Raw genomic sequence first — 15,706 nt, forward strand, 5'->3', positions numbered from 1 at the left:
TCTAGGACACCAGACTTGTGCATTTCAGCTTTTTTTTTTCCATATTTGTTTTTTAAATACCAAGTACAGTGTTCCATTCATTTTCAAAGAGACTCAGCCTCTTTGCAGGGGCTGTTGTTTTAAACACTTGGTTTCCATGTCCTGACTTCTCAACCTCCTCATAACCAAACTTTTAAAATAAGGTAGTGTTAGCATTTCAAAGTTTGTGTTCATAATCTATGGCCTGCCTTTTGCCCAAGGCTTCCTATCCTTCCTGATAGGACCCAGTCACTGGATTTCCTATGCCTTGAGTCTGAAGTGTTACAATTTGTTTTCTTTTCCGGGTGAAGATAAAGCAGTGGTCTTACCACCATTTTTCATCCCAGCTTTCTTTCTCTTAGCTTTTTCTTACCTGTAAAAGGCAAGGGGCGAATTCATCAGTCTTTATATTCTGGTAAAAATGTACTGGTGGGCACTTAAAGTCAATGACAGTTTGGATACAGATTTTCCCTTTTATGGTTTATGAAAAAAATTAGGTTGAAGAGAAAGTATGATTAAATGGGTTTGAAATGTGTAAAGCCCCGAGAGTGACCTTCGGAAATAGCATACTTGTAGTCCGTAGATTAGACTTCACATCTCATTACAAGAAAGTAAAGAGGAGGTGTGATTTAATTGCAGTCACGTTTATTTGCAGTTTCTATACACACTTTCTAGGTAATCAAACTTTTCCAACACATTTTTTGAGAGGGGTTCACAATGAAACTGTCACCGTTTTTACTAAAAATAAATACAAGACTTAAAGTGTTGCACAGCTCTAAAATATACAAAGGCTTGGATTTAATGTAAACTTTGAAAACATTTTACAAAAGAAACCATATTTGCAACAATTTAAAAAGTTCATATTTACAAATATTACAAAAATACAAAATGGATGCAAGTCCATAAACCATTGTCTTTTCTGCCAGCATGAACTGGTGCTAGTACCAAAATAGTTACACTGTAACCTTCTTAATTTTTTTTTAATTCTTTAAGTCATAACCTACAGTATTTCTCTATCTGCCACCATTGCAGCAAATGCACTCAATCACTGACCTTTGGCAAAAGCAAACATGTGCTTTATTTGCTACAACTATCCCATGCCCTCTATGCTGCCACAACAATAATAACAAAATGAAAAAAAAAAAGGAACAAAGGAGAAAAGGGGAAAATGTTTTTTTTTCAGAACACAGCTGTATAACTTAAGAAATCAATTTCATAACATCAGTGCAAGCAACAGAACAGTAGGTTGAAATGACGGTTCAGCAGTTACCTCATGCTCGTACTGTACCCTGTCTCAAGAGGTGAGTGATGTTCCCTTTGCTCTATGGCTTGTCCTCTGTGCCTTAGTGGCATTCCTGCAATGCTACAGGGAACCCCGCCATTCATCTTCCTCTGACTCCCACGTTTGTTATGACTCTTTTCTTCTTAGCGGATTTAGAATCTCTCTATTTGGGTTTCAGTCTGCTAAATATAAACTAGGAAATTAAGCAAAAGAAACCTGTATTTTAATGGGATTTTTCTGTGTCCATTTTGTATGTGAAATATTGCCTCACCATTCTGGTAAAAAAAAAAGGTGTATATATATCTATTTTTGATCTCTATTAAATTATTGATTGATAAAAAAGTGATATCATCAAAGTCAATTTAGCTGTATTCTCTTTACAGTTTTGAATGACTGTTTAACTCAGGGCTATTAAACATATTATAAAAGTGCTCCTGGTAAAATTTTAATGGAAAATGACTGAAGATGACAAACTAAAGATTTTCTGCCCAGTATCTAAACTTCCTTTACTCATATTCTCAGAAAGCGGTTTGTTATATGCTGAACATTTCCTCTTAAAACATTCTCATTCATTCACTTCACTTGTATTCAGACTTATCTTTTTAACTAAGCTACTAATGTGATTAGCCTTTTGTTTCCAAAACCTTGCTCCCATTACCTTCTGAAAAACTATTTTAGATGATTTTGCAGCCCTTCAACTGATGGACCACCCCTCATCCCAACACACGTACCACATGCATAGTGACTCTATCTCACCACACAAATGCAACCAGGCTACGCAGGAGGACAGTGGGAAACCCTGAATAATACGTCTTGTGGTAAGCACTAGACAAAATCGAATGTGAACCTTCTGGGGAATAACTTGAGATTTGTTAAACTGTTCTGATTTGCTTTGACTATTTAAAATTGTAACAGTTTTAGGTAGAACCTTCCTCTATAAAACATGCTCTGTCCACTTTTAAATACTCTCAGCTTTATGCATTACATGATTAAAAGAAAACTCAGTAAAAACTGAATTCACACATCCCGCTTCCGTATTATTTACTTATGCTTAAAGCCAGCTTTTAGGTGATTTCTTTAGTACCAAAGTATGCTCTTTCTGCCATCCTATTTGACCTGTCCTACTAAACACCTCATTCCTCCTTGCACTATTTTCTCTGCACTAGCCTTTCCTCTATTCCAAACCATATCCTACAGCAACCAACACCAACTGCATCAGTTTTGGATAAAGAGAGCCTTGTCCTCCAAGTAGCATGGACGGGGCTACATCAATGGAAACTGCAGTGGCCCAAAGGAGGATCAGGCCTATTGGTTTTGTTTTATTTAAAATTAAAAGTATAAAGCAACTCACGGGTTCTTGTGGTTTTAAGATGAGAATATTCAAGTAACTTCAAGTAATTCAGCTTTTATCTCCCTGCCTTCATTTGTATCAAAGCAGCTACTTTTTGATTTATCTCCTTTCCCACCCCACCCCAGTCCCCCACCCTGTTCTGTGCTTCTGGTAAACCCAGACAAGATCCTTACTGTATGTGGCTGGCACAATGAACCAGAGCTTTCCTCTTCCCAGCTCAGCAATGAATATAAATAATGCATACACATACCTATTTCCCAGCTACGTTTTCACAGTGTCATTTTCGTAAATATTTAGGTAGCATGAATCTCATCAGCACAAAGAGAAAGCTTCACTGAAAACTCATTGCGGATATTTACTGATAAATCAAAAGCGCTTCTCGCATGCTTACAATTTATTTGTTTCCTTTACGAATCAGAAACTAATAGTGTTTAAAGATTATAGTTACCAGGTTATGACTGTGTTATGTATCCCAATAGCCCAATAGGAATATGAAAGTTCAGTACTGTTTTTTCTCTCACATCTATCCTCTCCGAAGCGATCCCTGCAAGAATAAAGGCTCAGGGGAGGCTGTGGGATGGGACCCTTTGGGACTTTGCATCAGACACAGCTTTGTTCTGTCAGAAACCCACTCGTCTTCCCCACCAATCCTCAAGGTAACCTTCCCAGCTGCACTTTCCAGTTAGCTTCTTTGGAGCTGCCTTAGAAAGACAAATGGTTACTTTAATCCCCTCACAGTCAGCCTTTCCGTTTCCTTAGCTAAGGTGGAGAATTCCCCCTTTTCACTGCTCAATGTCATCCTTCAGGCCTGTCACACTGAAAGTGGTTATTGGTGGCCATGTGGATTTTTTATGTTTGATATGAAAATGGTATTCACAGAATACAGTTATTACATTTGAATTCTTTTGTCTTCTATAAACAAAGTTGTTACGCAGTAAATTGTTTGCCACGTCCACTTTTTGATAATTCTATTTACAAATTTTTATCAAAAATATGATATTTACATATGTTTTGTTAGTTTCTTCTAAATTTTGTTTCAGCTCATTTTAGTGTAGAAAAATACCAATTCTCAAGAGCATTTTCTTTTTTTTTTCTCCCTAGGGAAGCACTACAGTGAGGGATTTGTATCTGATGGGCAGCTTCTGGGATAAAAAAAATACCCAAGGTCACCTTTAACTCTATGGAAAGTGTATAGCCTTGAAATCTACAGTGACAATGGAAATGAGAGTGTGATAAACCAAATGAAGTCAAAAGAGAACAGAACAGACATAGCATATCTTCCTCCTTTTAGAAAATGTAATGTAATAAATAGCTACAGCTGCAGTCCTCATTTCCCCAGCGTCTTTCGAACGCAAACACATCTGAGCATTGATACTGCCCTGCAATTTTTTTCTTTTTATTTTTCTTCTTCTTTTTTTTTTTTTTTTGAATTGCTACAGCGTTGGCCTCTTATGTCGACATCCTTACAGAGCCCAGGTGGTGTTGGCAGCCTGGCACCCACACAGCCTATGTTGAGCTCTGAGAAGACCGATCGTCGTGGGGGCTGCCATCTGAGTTCTCCGTCTCTCCTTCCGAGATGGCCTGCATGGGTGTGTTGTACAGCCTGCAGCGCACGCTGTACCGGCTGCTGCTCGCTGCTGGAGGCGCCCGCGACCGCCCCACTCTCGACGATGCCGACATGGGAAAGTTCTTGGAGGAGAATCCTTCCGTGTTAACCCTGGGGGAGCAGGGGGAGAGCGGGGACAATGTGTCAGGGCTCGTCACAGGAGGAGACTCTTCCATGCTTTGAAGGGCATCTGCCATCAGCTCCCCGGGAGACTTGGGCAAAATAGGACTTTTCAGAATTTCCGTGGCAGACATCCTGTAGCTGGAATCAGATCGACTGCCCTTTTTAAGGAGCAGTAGTTTAAACTCCTCATTGGATGTGTTGGACTTTTTGGCATTCCTGTAAATGAGCCCAGGTGACCTCTGACTGCTAATGGGAGTGCCCATGCTGCCAGCTGATGGCATGTTGCTGGTGGGCAGTGTGCTGCTGGTGATAGGCTGGCTGCTGGTCCCAGATGAAGCTCTCAATCTGTTTCTTACAGAGAGGTCTCCAGAATCCTTTCTCCCAAGAACTTTCCTTTTCGATCTGTAAAAACACAAAGGAAGACTCTTTCATATGTTATCTTTGTAGTATAAAACTTAGGGCTGGTCTGGAGTTTTACAGATTGAGTGCTCTTTCATATTAGCTAGAGTTCTCATAATCCTTCTGTAAAATACCGAAGGCTAGCAGTGACTGATGGCACTTTAAGCTGTGGTAGCTCTTGTGTAATGGATGAGATACTGAGCCACAGAGTCCCTCTCAACATTACCCAGCTCTTCCAAAACAATGTATGCACAACCAGCTCTGTGTAAAGACAACAATGCCTACAGAGTCTCAGGTAATAATAAGACTCAGCGTAACCTATGCAATATCAGAAATCTTTAATTTCAGTTGTGGTCACAAATTTCAGCTGACTACAAAATACTCTAAAATTGAAGAGATGCCTTCTCATCATTCTTGCTTCAATAACTCACACACCAGAATAGAGCTGGTGAACTGGTGGACAGAAAGCAGGAACCACTGCTGGTACTTTTCTTTGAAGACATGTATGTTTGTTAGATAGAATGGCCTGATGTTGTCATCTGTGAAGTATATACTGTGAAGTGTGCCAATAAGATACCCAGACTACACTGCACACCATAATAAAGCATCTTTTAAAAGCTGCCTTTTAGAAAACTAAAATGAGTTAACTAAAGAAGGCAGTTTCAGGACAAAACTTAAGCATGGAATAACCTGTAACTATTGTTAGTGGGCAACTGTGCAGGGATGCATGTTACCATTTCTTTTGCTGCAAGGTTAGGTCACCTGTGAATGACTGCAAACAGATCCTCGGTAGTGCGGGGTTTGTTTGGAGACACGAAGACATCCTCAGCATCAGCCTGTGACTCCTCGCTCAGTGGAGACATGATGGACTCATCGCTTGGAGAAGACTCTTAAGGAAAGAAGCCATGCTATGAGTCAGACCCCACTGCACTTTGCAACAGCACTGCCAGTGCAAGGCACCAGCTCTATTCACAGCCCAGTGGCTGATACCACCATACAGACCTTACACTCTAATCTAAACATGGTGAATGTTGCATATTGGAGCCCATAAAAGGGGCACTGCGAGGCACTGAACATGGGATCTCCCATTTACTGCACAGCTGTGATACTAAGGCTCCTCTGTACCCCGGGCCAATGCTCCTCCCTTTTCTCTTTTCAGCTGAAATGCAGCACAAGGGAGGAAATAAATATCAAAGAAAAAAGGTCTGAATACATTGAAAAGGTGTAAATATCTTTGCGTTGGCTGACCAGCTAACAGACTTGGAGGGCTCTGTGCTTAAACCCACAGAGATAAGCTGATGTGCAACTTCAGCCTACTCTGACTCCACTACTAGTCACATCCAAAGTTGCATGATACAGAAAGAGTTCACAACTGACCTTTCAGTGAAGGCTCGTCTGTGCTGGCCACTGTCTTGTCTGCCCTGCTGTCTTCAGAGGCACTTTTGGTTGGGATACCTGATGCGATACCATTTTCCTCCTTGCAACCCACTTCACCAAGTGAATTAACTGCTGCCATCTCTGCTTCATAGCCGATATTCCCAGGCACATGGTGGCTTACATCGGGTTGGTGCTTAAACTGATAGCTGATGGTTGGTCCCTCAGCCTGAGCTGGGCTTTCATCCACAGGCCCAGCTTCCAGCCTCCCCTCGCTGCCTGTGGAGAGCTCTTGATGAGCCTGCACTTGCTGAAGGTCACACACTATTTCTGGTCCCTGGATGGGTTTCTTTGCTTCGTCGTCACCTGTGGGGACAGCTGAGCCCTTCTGAAACCCATCCACGGAGATGGCACACATCTGATTCAGAGACCTTTCTGGTAAGCATTCAGCAACCAGGTGCGTTTGGTCCTTTCCAGGTTCAATTTCAACCAGACTCACACTTGCTGAAGTTACAGCTTCTTGCTCAGAGCTATTCTGCCCGCCAAAAGAGGAGCTTTTCTCTAAAGGTGGCTTTCCAGGGCCTGCTTCTGTCAGGGAAGTGTCAATGTACAGCATTACAGGCTCATCTGTAGAGTACTGGCGTGCTACTGGTTTCTTAGCTAAGAGCGGCCTCATTTTACCTGGAGAAACATCGGTCGGTGTCAAGGCAGTCTCCTGTATGCACAGCAGGTCTGGGGTACTGCCTTTATGTTTCACTCCTTCAGGCTTGTTGACTGCCCGGAGGTGGACAGACTTGAGAACAGAGGGTGTGATGGCGAGGGCGGAGGGAGGGCTGGGCTGCAGAGCTTCCCCGACTGCGCTCTGCTTGCTGTGGCTGAAGGTATGCAGCTGGTGCCTGTGAGCGAAGGGCTTACTCAAGACATTGTGAAGAGCACTTAGGTCGAGGTGAGTAGGAGGTATAATTGGAAGTTCAAGGTCTTTGCTCACCGAGGCAGTGCTGTCTTTTGAGAGTGGCTGCTGCAGTGATGACTTCCTCTCTGGTACTTTTGGCTTCCTCTTGCTCCCCCCTGGAGACAAGGGTCCCGAAAAGAAAGCTGTTGGAAAAGAAGAGGTGGGTGTCTCCGACTGGCTGGAGTACCCACTGGAAGGTGAGGCTAACCCCGCCAGCTTCTCGGGAGAGGCCAGCTTAAACTCATTATCAACAGAGGGGAGGGATGGGGTAGTAGCTCGTGACCCAGACTGAGATGTCTGGGATTCAGAGCTCTCTGGTGACTTGATGCACTCTATGACTGTAGTACCCGTAGCGGTGCTTGAATTGGACAAGGACCTGTAAGGATCACTGGATTTCAAGTCGTTCAGAAGCCAGAGGTCTGCATAGTGAGGTTGTTCAGCACCTTCATCTTTAAAGGAGGGGATATCGGTGGTGTCAAACGCAGTGTCTTTTAACCCACCATCACCCTGGTTTGCCCAGGGAAGCTCCTGCTTGGCTGGCAGGTTGGGGCCTTCCACTCGGGAAGGTGTGTTTGAAAATTCAAGGGGCAGCTTCATCTCCCTGGCAGTGTGAGAGACATGCTGTCCGCCACCGATCTTTGGTTCTTTCTTGTCAGGAAGGTCAGTGCTGCCCTCTGATTTCCTCAAAGACGAGCTGCGTTTTGGTGGGGCTGGCTTTGCCTTTGGTTTCTTCAGTGAGAAGCTCTGCCGTCCCTGCCTCCTGTGGCTCATGCACTCCTGCCAGGTGCAGTCAGCCAGGCTGGAAGTCACGCTCCCGGTCTGGCCACTCTCGGAGCCTGGGGCTGCATAGTTGCAAATATAGCTTTTATTACCCTTGAGACCGCAGTCAAAGTGCATGGAGGTATAGTATCCTTCAGTATCCACAGAAAAGTGTGAGCTAGTGTCTGCCTTGTCAGAGGGGGTCTTTTCGAGGAAGCTGTCATAGGTGGCCATGCTGGTGAAGCTGGGGCATCCCAGGCTGTCTGCCTTTGGACGCTCAGGACTGAAGTCCTGCCGACAGGAGGCGTCGTGGTGATGGTGCAGGTAGTTCCACTCACTGTCACTTGTGTTGCTGTTGTTGGGGTCATCCAGTAAATCTGCCACAGTGGAGGTGAAGGAGCTCGCCCTGTGGCCCCTGACCTTGTCTGCATGGTCACCAAACTGCTCTGTGAAGACACTGGAGTCCTCATTGGCATTGGGAGCGGTGTTGAGCGACAGCTCAGAGTCACAGTGCGAAGAGCCCGTTAGCGGAGGAGAGGCAGCAGGAGGAATGGTTTCAGATGTCTGGGAGGGACATGTTGAGCTGCTCCCACTCCAGTTGCCACTGGAGGACTGGTGGTCATCTTTCTGGTCCATGTGGCTGCTGAGCAGGACTCCTGCTGTGGAGATGGAGTGAATTGGGCTCCCAAAGGTGTCTGAGTTGGACGAAATCTCACAGCTGCCTGAATCGACCATCCTCGACAGCCGCGATCTCCCCCTCTCGCCAACGCTGTGTTCAGGACTGTGCAGGTGCTGAGGACAAGTTAAACCAATGGGCTGGCATTCCTGTGAACCCTGCTTGATCAAGACCTCCTTTCCCTTTTTCGGGATCCTCTCCTGACCAGCTAGGAAGTGCTCTGCTTCATAGCCTCCACTCTTTGTAGTGGCATCCTGATGGCCCTCACTGGCCCGGGCTCCCTCACGAGGAAGGCTCCGCGAGCGGATGCGGTTGCTTACAGCGGCAGTGAAGATGGCATCCCCATTGTCTGCCAGCACCAAGATGTTGCCGGCAGAGTGGGAGAGGGAGGCAACAACGCTCTGCCCCCTCTGGGCACGAATCCGTCGCCGTGAGGGAGCAGCTATTAGGATTTCTTCCGTCTGGCACTCCGAGTCCCGGGTCCCCGACCTCCTGTTGCTGGAGCCAGAGAAGTCTGGGTTTGTGTGCACAATCACATTGCGCTCTCTCGCCACTGGTGACTCGTCTGAATCTAGGACACACGGAAAGCTGGGTGAGTGGGAGAGAGTTGCACATTTCCTGGCATGAGACAACCCGCGGAGTAACCCAAGAAGCATTATCTGCTGTATTCTTTATTTTTTTAATCTTGCTGAGTGTTGGACAAAATTTAAGTTGGCTATAAATGTATATAAGGCAGACCTCATGCCAGTGAGGTAGGGATATTCTCCTAGTCCTGCAATGTGATCTCTGTTCTCCTATTTCTGCAGTGTGATCTCTTGTGGAGCTGAGCTTACTGTGGTAAATATTAAGATAAATACTATGTTTTCAGTTTTTGTCACTCTATTTGAACTAGTTAAAGACAGTTTTCAGGAGTGGCTGCTGGACAAAACACTCCATGAGCTTCTAAAAATCATTCTATTTTGACTACCTGTCTGTTCAGAATTTCTATTATCTACTTCTTTACTGCCAAGAATATTTGCAAGGCAACAGGATCTTTCTTTCATAGGTTCTCTAGTTCCTTATTCCCTATGATAAATACATTCCTTTTCCTTCCAATGAAGTTTCGTGGCAACGGACCAAGATACCAGAGCCATCTTCAGGTGTACATGAACATTAAGAAATAACAATCCTGTTAGTTTCATTTTGGGTTAATAACAATTTTACACAGAATTCACCCTCAACAGAGTTGCTCCTAATTTATCTGTTACAAAAAGTGAGGTAAGTAGATAGATTTCAGGCAAATATTCTTGGTAATAAAGAATAAAAAGAAGGAATCAAGGAGTGTGATAAATAAAATAAAGGTTTAGCAAAGCTCCTGTAGGGTACCAGCAGCTGTTTCTAAGGCGGATATCCAACGATATAAGCTGAGTTATCCAGCTGTTGTGAGCTCATCACCACTTTGCTGAGCAACATCTGTCAGTTCTTTACCTTAAGCTCCCCTCATGCAAGAAAAAACTTTCACTTAATCTAGTTACTTTTTATGCACATAACTATGGGTTCATAACAGAAATAAAATGAAAAAAAAAAAAAGAACTGATTAACATTTACACAATAAGAGCTGAACACGTACATCTATATTACTCAGTAAGGCCCCCGGTCCTTCAAGGCCATATGGAGTAATATAGCTTTGCTTACTGTCGTAAATCAAAAAAACAAAACATGTCATTCCCAAACTCCAGAAGCATTTACAATTTAAAGGTTTCGTTTCTTTGGAAGGCTAGCTACCAGCTCATATCCCTGCAATTTAAGTTTGTTAGAAAGCTATCTACGGAAGATTTGTATTTATACTACACCTATTTCTTGTTGCACTCTTCTGGGGATGCCAGAGATGGTTTTCCTCCTCCTCAACTTTCGTCTCCGCTGTAGTACAGATTGTGAATGAACAAGAGAGCAGCGTATACTAGCCTCTCTGTCAAAACCAACTCCTGCAACCCACAAATAGGTCTCATTAGCCTTTAGAAATAGTAAACAAATTTTCATGGCTGGAACACAGTGGAGGTATGTGAGCTTGGATTAAGCCTGTGAATAAACATAAGGGAGCCCTTATGTAGCTCTTATGTAAATTATATCACAGTATATCACAGTTTTACATCTAATTCCAGCTCCCCCTCAGCAGCCTGGTCTGCCAAAAATAACAGAAGGCATGAAAAGAAAAAGAAAAGGAAAAGAAAAGAAAATCAGGAAGGCAAATAGAGTTGAGAGCTCTTGGTAACAGGGCATCTTTCTTATAGCTATTTATCCATCTGTCATAGGGATAATGACAGTAACTTGTCTGCAAAGCATTATCTATTCAGCTATTGCCTGACTTACTTTAAGCAACTAAGCATAAGAAGACATTTTAAGGTTATAATGCCATATTGCAGTAATTGGGCGCTTCTTAGGAGACCAATATGCCAAGGGGGCTAACATTTCAAAAAGGAAGGAGACAGCTAAAATGGGGCCAAGTCACCGTGCAAGTTTAGAGAGCATTCTCTGTAACAATGACACAAGGCCAAGAGTGACATTAACAGGGAACTGCTATTTCTTTACATCAGTAAGTGTGCTGATTTTCACATGTGCTCAGCACATAGTAGGAGTCCACTCAGGGAATCAGGTCATGCAATCAAGATCCTCAGTTTAGATTTAGAAGCCCACGTTCACGAGCACATTTGTTTACGACCAGATAAACTAATGTGCATAGAATAGGTGAGAATCCCCTATTTTCTTTATGTTTCCATGGCATTAGCACAGGAAAGTATCTTTCGCTTTGTTTTTTACACTGTGTTGTCAAAATAGAGTTAAAAGGAGGCCAACCAGAAGACCAGTGCCCATCTGTGCTGGCTTTCTGCATAAGCATACACTCACTCACGCTCTCTAAAGTTGACGTGGGACAGGTTGGAAAAAATGTGCCAGGTCCATAAAGACACTAACATAAGGATTGCCAGTACAGTGGTTTGTAATCTTAAGAAAAACAAACAAACTAAACCAAACAAAAGGAAAATAAAAATCCTGATAAGAAGCTCTATTTTAATAGCGTATAATTATAAAAAACATAATTATACACAGACATACACATACATATTACATTACGTAACAATGTAAAACATTAAAAAGTAACTTTCTTGTAAAAGTTCTTCTTGAAATCTACTACAGTGAAATAGAGGCTTCAGACAGATGTCCTGTAACCACCAATGCCCCTGGAATAAGCAGAGGAAGAACTTTCTTTAATATGGAACAAAGGTGCTATAAACTCCAACAACAATCATTTTCAAAAAAGTGAACATTTCTCAGGGTTGGGAGAAGCTTAAAAAACAAAAACAGAGAACTGAAAGCAAACTCTTTGAAACAAAAAATCAATCAGCATCATTGCTGGTTTTCCAGCAACTGTGAATTAGCCGAACATGCTCTGTGCGCCAGATGCACGGGGGTCATCTCCGAGAGGAAAGTGGAAGAGGATATATCCTCCCCGTGACGCATACAAATTATTCCCATTAGTGCTAATGAGAATGATACACATAAACATCCAGAAGATTACATACCATTCTTGATCTGTAAAACTGATCAGTGGAAATTTGGTTCCAATGTATGGCAGGTGGAGTCTAGGCAAAAATGGCTATTACTGGAAAAGTTAACATTGGTCCCAGACCTAACTCTCCTCTGACTACATAAGGTGACATTAGCCTTCTTAGAAAACCTACACCCTTTAGGGTCCTATATTGAATCCAGAAAGAGCATAATTTTAACACCAGATTTACCTTATGGAAATATGCCACATTATCTATGACTTTCCATGGGGATTTGCAGTAGCAGTGCCCAGCCTGCAACCTTGACCAGCCGGGTCCCAACCTCTGGCCAGAAACGTCTATGCAGGCAGTTCTGCCAGCTAGCTGCCTGTCCTCCACTCGGGCCCTGACTGGCCAGAAGCACCATCCCAGTGACAGGGTCACCCACTCCTGGCTGCCACCTCCCTGGGCAAGCAGAGCTGGTGGCACTGCAGTGTCAGATCCACTGCTGGGGCAGAGGAGAACCAAGGCTGTGTTGCTGTCACTGGGAGAATTCATGCAGCTGACAGTGGAGCAGACGGGGACTGGTCACCATGGTGCTGTAAGACAGATGCGCTGCAAGTCCAAAAGCCCAGAGCCCCTTGGCTGGGGGCTGAAGTTGGACTATGGGCGTACAGCCCTCCCCAGCACCATGGTGAATCCTACAGCCTGTCTTGCAGGGAGGTTGGTGCACTGCTGATAGACACGGGAAAGAACAATGGGATGTGAGGGCTGTGACCTTAGCCCAGCCTCCCAGTTACTGGGAAAATAGAATTAAATACAAATATTTTCTCTGGGGAATGAAGGCTAGCTGAAAGGTCCCTGCTTTTTTTCTGATTGTTTATATTGAAGTCTATAACTGTGGAAGTCAGTCCACTTTATCCTCTTACGTTAATCAAAACTTGGTACTTGGAAATATTATTGAGGAAAACTCAGATCAACTTTATGTTTACCATAGCCCTCTGGAATGAGAGAAAGAGAAAACGAGAAAGAGAAAACATTCTGATTTTTGATTCTGGAAATAAGTCATCTATCACATTTAATAAGTGGTATACCTGATGCTTCTATAAACAAGTTCTCCTTCAAGTAAATCTAGTCAATTGTATCCAAATGTTATAGAAACAAAAGAAAATGCCATTACTATACCTTCAGCATAGCTGCATGTAAAGAGATCTCAGAGCGATGGTTTGCGTGCTACACATTCATGCCTCGCATATTTAAAGCACTGCAAATAGTAGCCTACATTCTCTAGTTTCTCTTCTCCTGCTACACATGATAATCATATGATTAATTTTGGTGGTGTTCTGCATTATTTCAGTCAGCTACATTCAAAAAGTTATTTGAGGTCTTTGTAAATACAGACTGTAGGTTATATACACAACAAAAGTACATTGTTTATGCAGAGAACCCAGGGCTATGTTACACTGTATAACATGACTCTGAAAATATGGGCCAAATTAATCCTAGATGCGGCTTCAGCGACTCCAGCAGTCACGCATAAGGGATGAAATTAGCCCACTGTCTTCCAGAAACTAAATCCTCAAGCTAGGGTCTTTGCCCCCAGACTGCACAATCCTGTGACTTCAAATAAATTAAACAAAATAAGTACTTGACCTCCCTTGAACCATGCAATAAATACAAAAAGAAATAGAAGAGATTTGTACCAGTGACATTGATGGGGATAATGCAAGAAGAAATCACTTGGGCATCTTGTTTCATTTTCTCCTCTGGAGTTGGGAGAGGTAGAGCTTTACTCCAATTGGTTTGTTTATCCAGTGTAGAAGGGATATTATGTATTGGATTTTTCGGCCTCTGCCCTAACATGACATCTGTATCTTCGTCCTCTGGTGGATGGGACTGCAAATGAATACATTCAAAATCAGTGTCTCCCACTCAGGCACACGAGGTTAATTTTGAAACAAAGCAGACACATAGATCAGAAATCAATTACAGGGATGCAGGAAGGAATCGTTCTAGCTAAGTCAGACAGCACCAGCTATTCTCCAATGGAAACTTATCCTGCTAATAGGAGAAAAAAACCTCAACATACTGGAAGTCAGCACATTTGCAGTGACATTTAGAGGCCATCTCCTCTGTCAGAAGGGTTACGTACTGCATTCCCAGGTAGCTGTTGCAAGCGTGCCCTCAGTCACCATCAGCGTTAGACACACGTGGGGCCCTCATTTGCATCCGCAACCTTCTGAACTCCTGTGTCCAGTGATTACTAGCACGTACTGGCCCCAGATAACCATTTATTCAAGCATCAGAAGACCCAAAGTTTTAAAGAAGACACTCCCTCGCGCTCATAATTCAGAAAACCATTTGTACAAACTCAGACCATGAGCAGATCATGGTACACCACCCAACAGCTATGCGGTGCGAAGTGGCAGGTGTTAACAGTGCTGGAGCTGGGGGACAGCGACCAAAGAGAAGAGTAGCCACCACCAAAAGAAATTCAAAGGGTTGTTTAGAAACCATGCATAGTTTTACAGCATACTACAAGAAGAACTAGATGATAAAGAGAGAAAAGTAAACTGCATAAAAGAAACATAGACGGTTTGTTTTCTTTTGAAGGAAATAACAAATTTCCCAATAACACTCCATCTTGCAAGGCCACTATAATTTAATGTAGTAAAAGAGAAATAAATTAAGGGTATTTTCCTGTGGTGCTGGATACCAACTCGGATTTGGGTGTCTCATTGTTTGCAAAAAAAAAAGTTTCTGTTTTGTTTAGAAGAGACAGAGGGGGAAAACACTTACCTTTACTTTTTTATGCCTAATTTTCCTCCCTTTTTGCATGAATACATTCTTCTAAAAGCTGTGAAAACTGTTCGGCCAGCTCAGGACACCTGTCTGGCTCTCGTTTTTTAAAGATGAAGTACAATCCCTTTCAGGGTGCCTTTCTCTTCAGTCCTGAATTCCCAGCTGCATAACTACCAGCCTTCTCCCTCACGCCCGCAGTTTACACTTCATTTGCCAGTTTTAGTTTCGGTAGCAAACACGACAAAGATAAAATTGTTGCTTTGCATCTCCTTGGCAAGGCGTTTAACAGGTGGGTGTGGGACACCACAGGATCATGCCCCGTCTGCCATTGTACTTCTGCCATTCCTCCACCCAAGCTCCTCACAAATCCCGAGGGAATTAACCGTCTCAGGCTTGCCAAACAGCATTTACGCCCTGGCCCCAAAAGCATTAAAGATCTTAACTCAGCAGCTACTATTTAAACTGTTGGAGGGCACGCACTTACCTCGTCAGTGTCACCTCCCGCAGCACCCCCAGACCCAAGCCAACGCACACTTCCTCTTCTCCCGCCCGCAGAAAACCCCCTTTTTCCCACGCAGGATTTCAGTCAAACATTGCAGCCTTCTTTCTGCCTGCAGCTTTTGTGCCGATTCCCGGCAGACGTGAATAGCTCATATAAACTTCAAGCACAAAAGACTTTGTTTCCTAGGTAACTCCCCCCACCCCACCCCCCCGCCCAAAGTTTGATGCATGCATGCAAAAAAACCCACCCTTGCACACACGCACAGACACGTGGACACACACACACGGACGCGGACACACACACACACACACAGACACACACACACACACACACACACAGAC

General features: G+C 43.5%; 1 protein-coding gene across 5 annotated transcripts in view; it reads right to left on the reverse strand.

The window, feature by feature from the left end:
• Window positions 1-646: 646 nt before the first annotated feature.
• Window positions 647-15,706, reverse strand: part of NHS (NHS actin remodeling regulator) — a 257,519-nt gene continuing 242,459 nt past the window's right edge. For 4 of the 5 annotated variants that reach the window (XM_027638156.1, XM_027638147.1, XM_027638163.1 and 1 more), the window contains 5 exons: window positions 13,765-13,957; window positions 10,373-10,504; window positions 6,157-9,111; window positions 5,542-5,668; window positions 647-4,782 (listed from right to left, as the gene is read on the reverse strand). In XM_027638156.1, coding sequence (XP_027493957.1) covers window positions 4,158-4,782; window positions 5,542-5,668; window positions 6,157-9,111; window positions 10,373-10,504; window positions 13,765-13,957 — 4,032 coding nt within the window. In that variant the 3' untranslated portion in view covers window positions 647-4,157. Of the gene's footprint in view, window positions 4,783-5,541; window positions 5,669-6,156; window positions 9,112-10,372; window positions 10,505-13,764; window positions 13,958-14,860; window positions 15,556-15,706 lie in introns of those variants that run through there. The other variant, XM_027638173.1, reaches the window with a different exon arrangement.

The sequence above is a fragment of the Corapipo altera genome, unplaced genomic scaffold, assembly GCF_003945725.1.
Source record: "Corapipo altera isolate COAL_440 unplaced genomic scaffold, ASM394572v1 0, whole genome shotgun sequence".
In the NCBI taxonomy this organism is placed as follows: Eukaryota; Metazoa; Chordata; class Aves; order Passeriformes; family Pipridae; genus Corapipo; species Corapipo altera.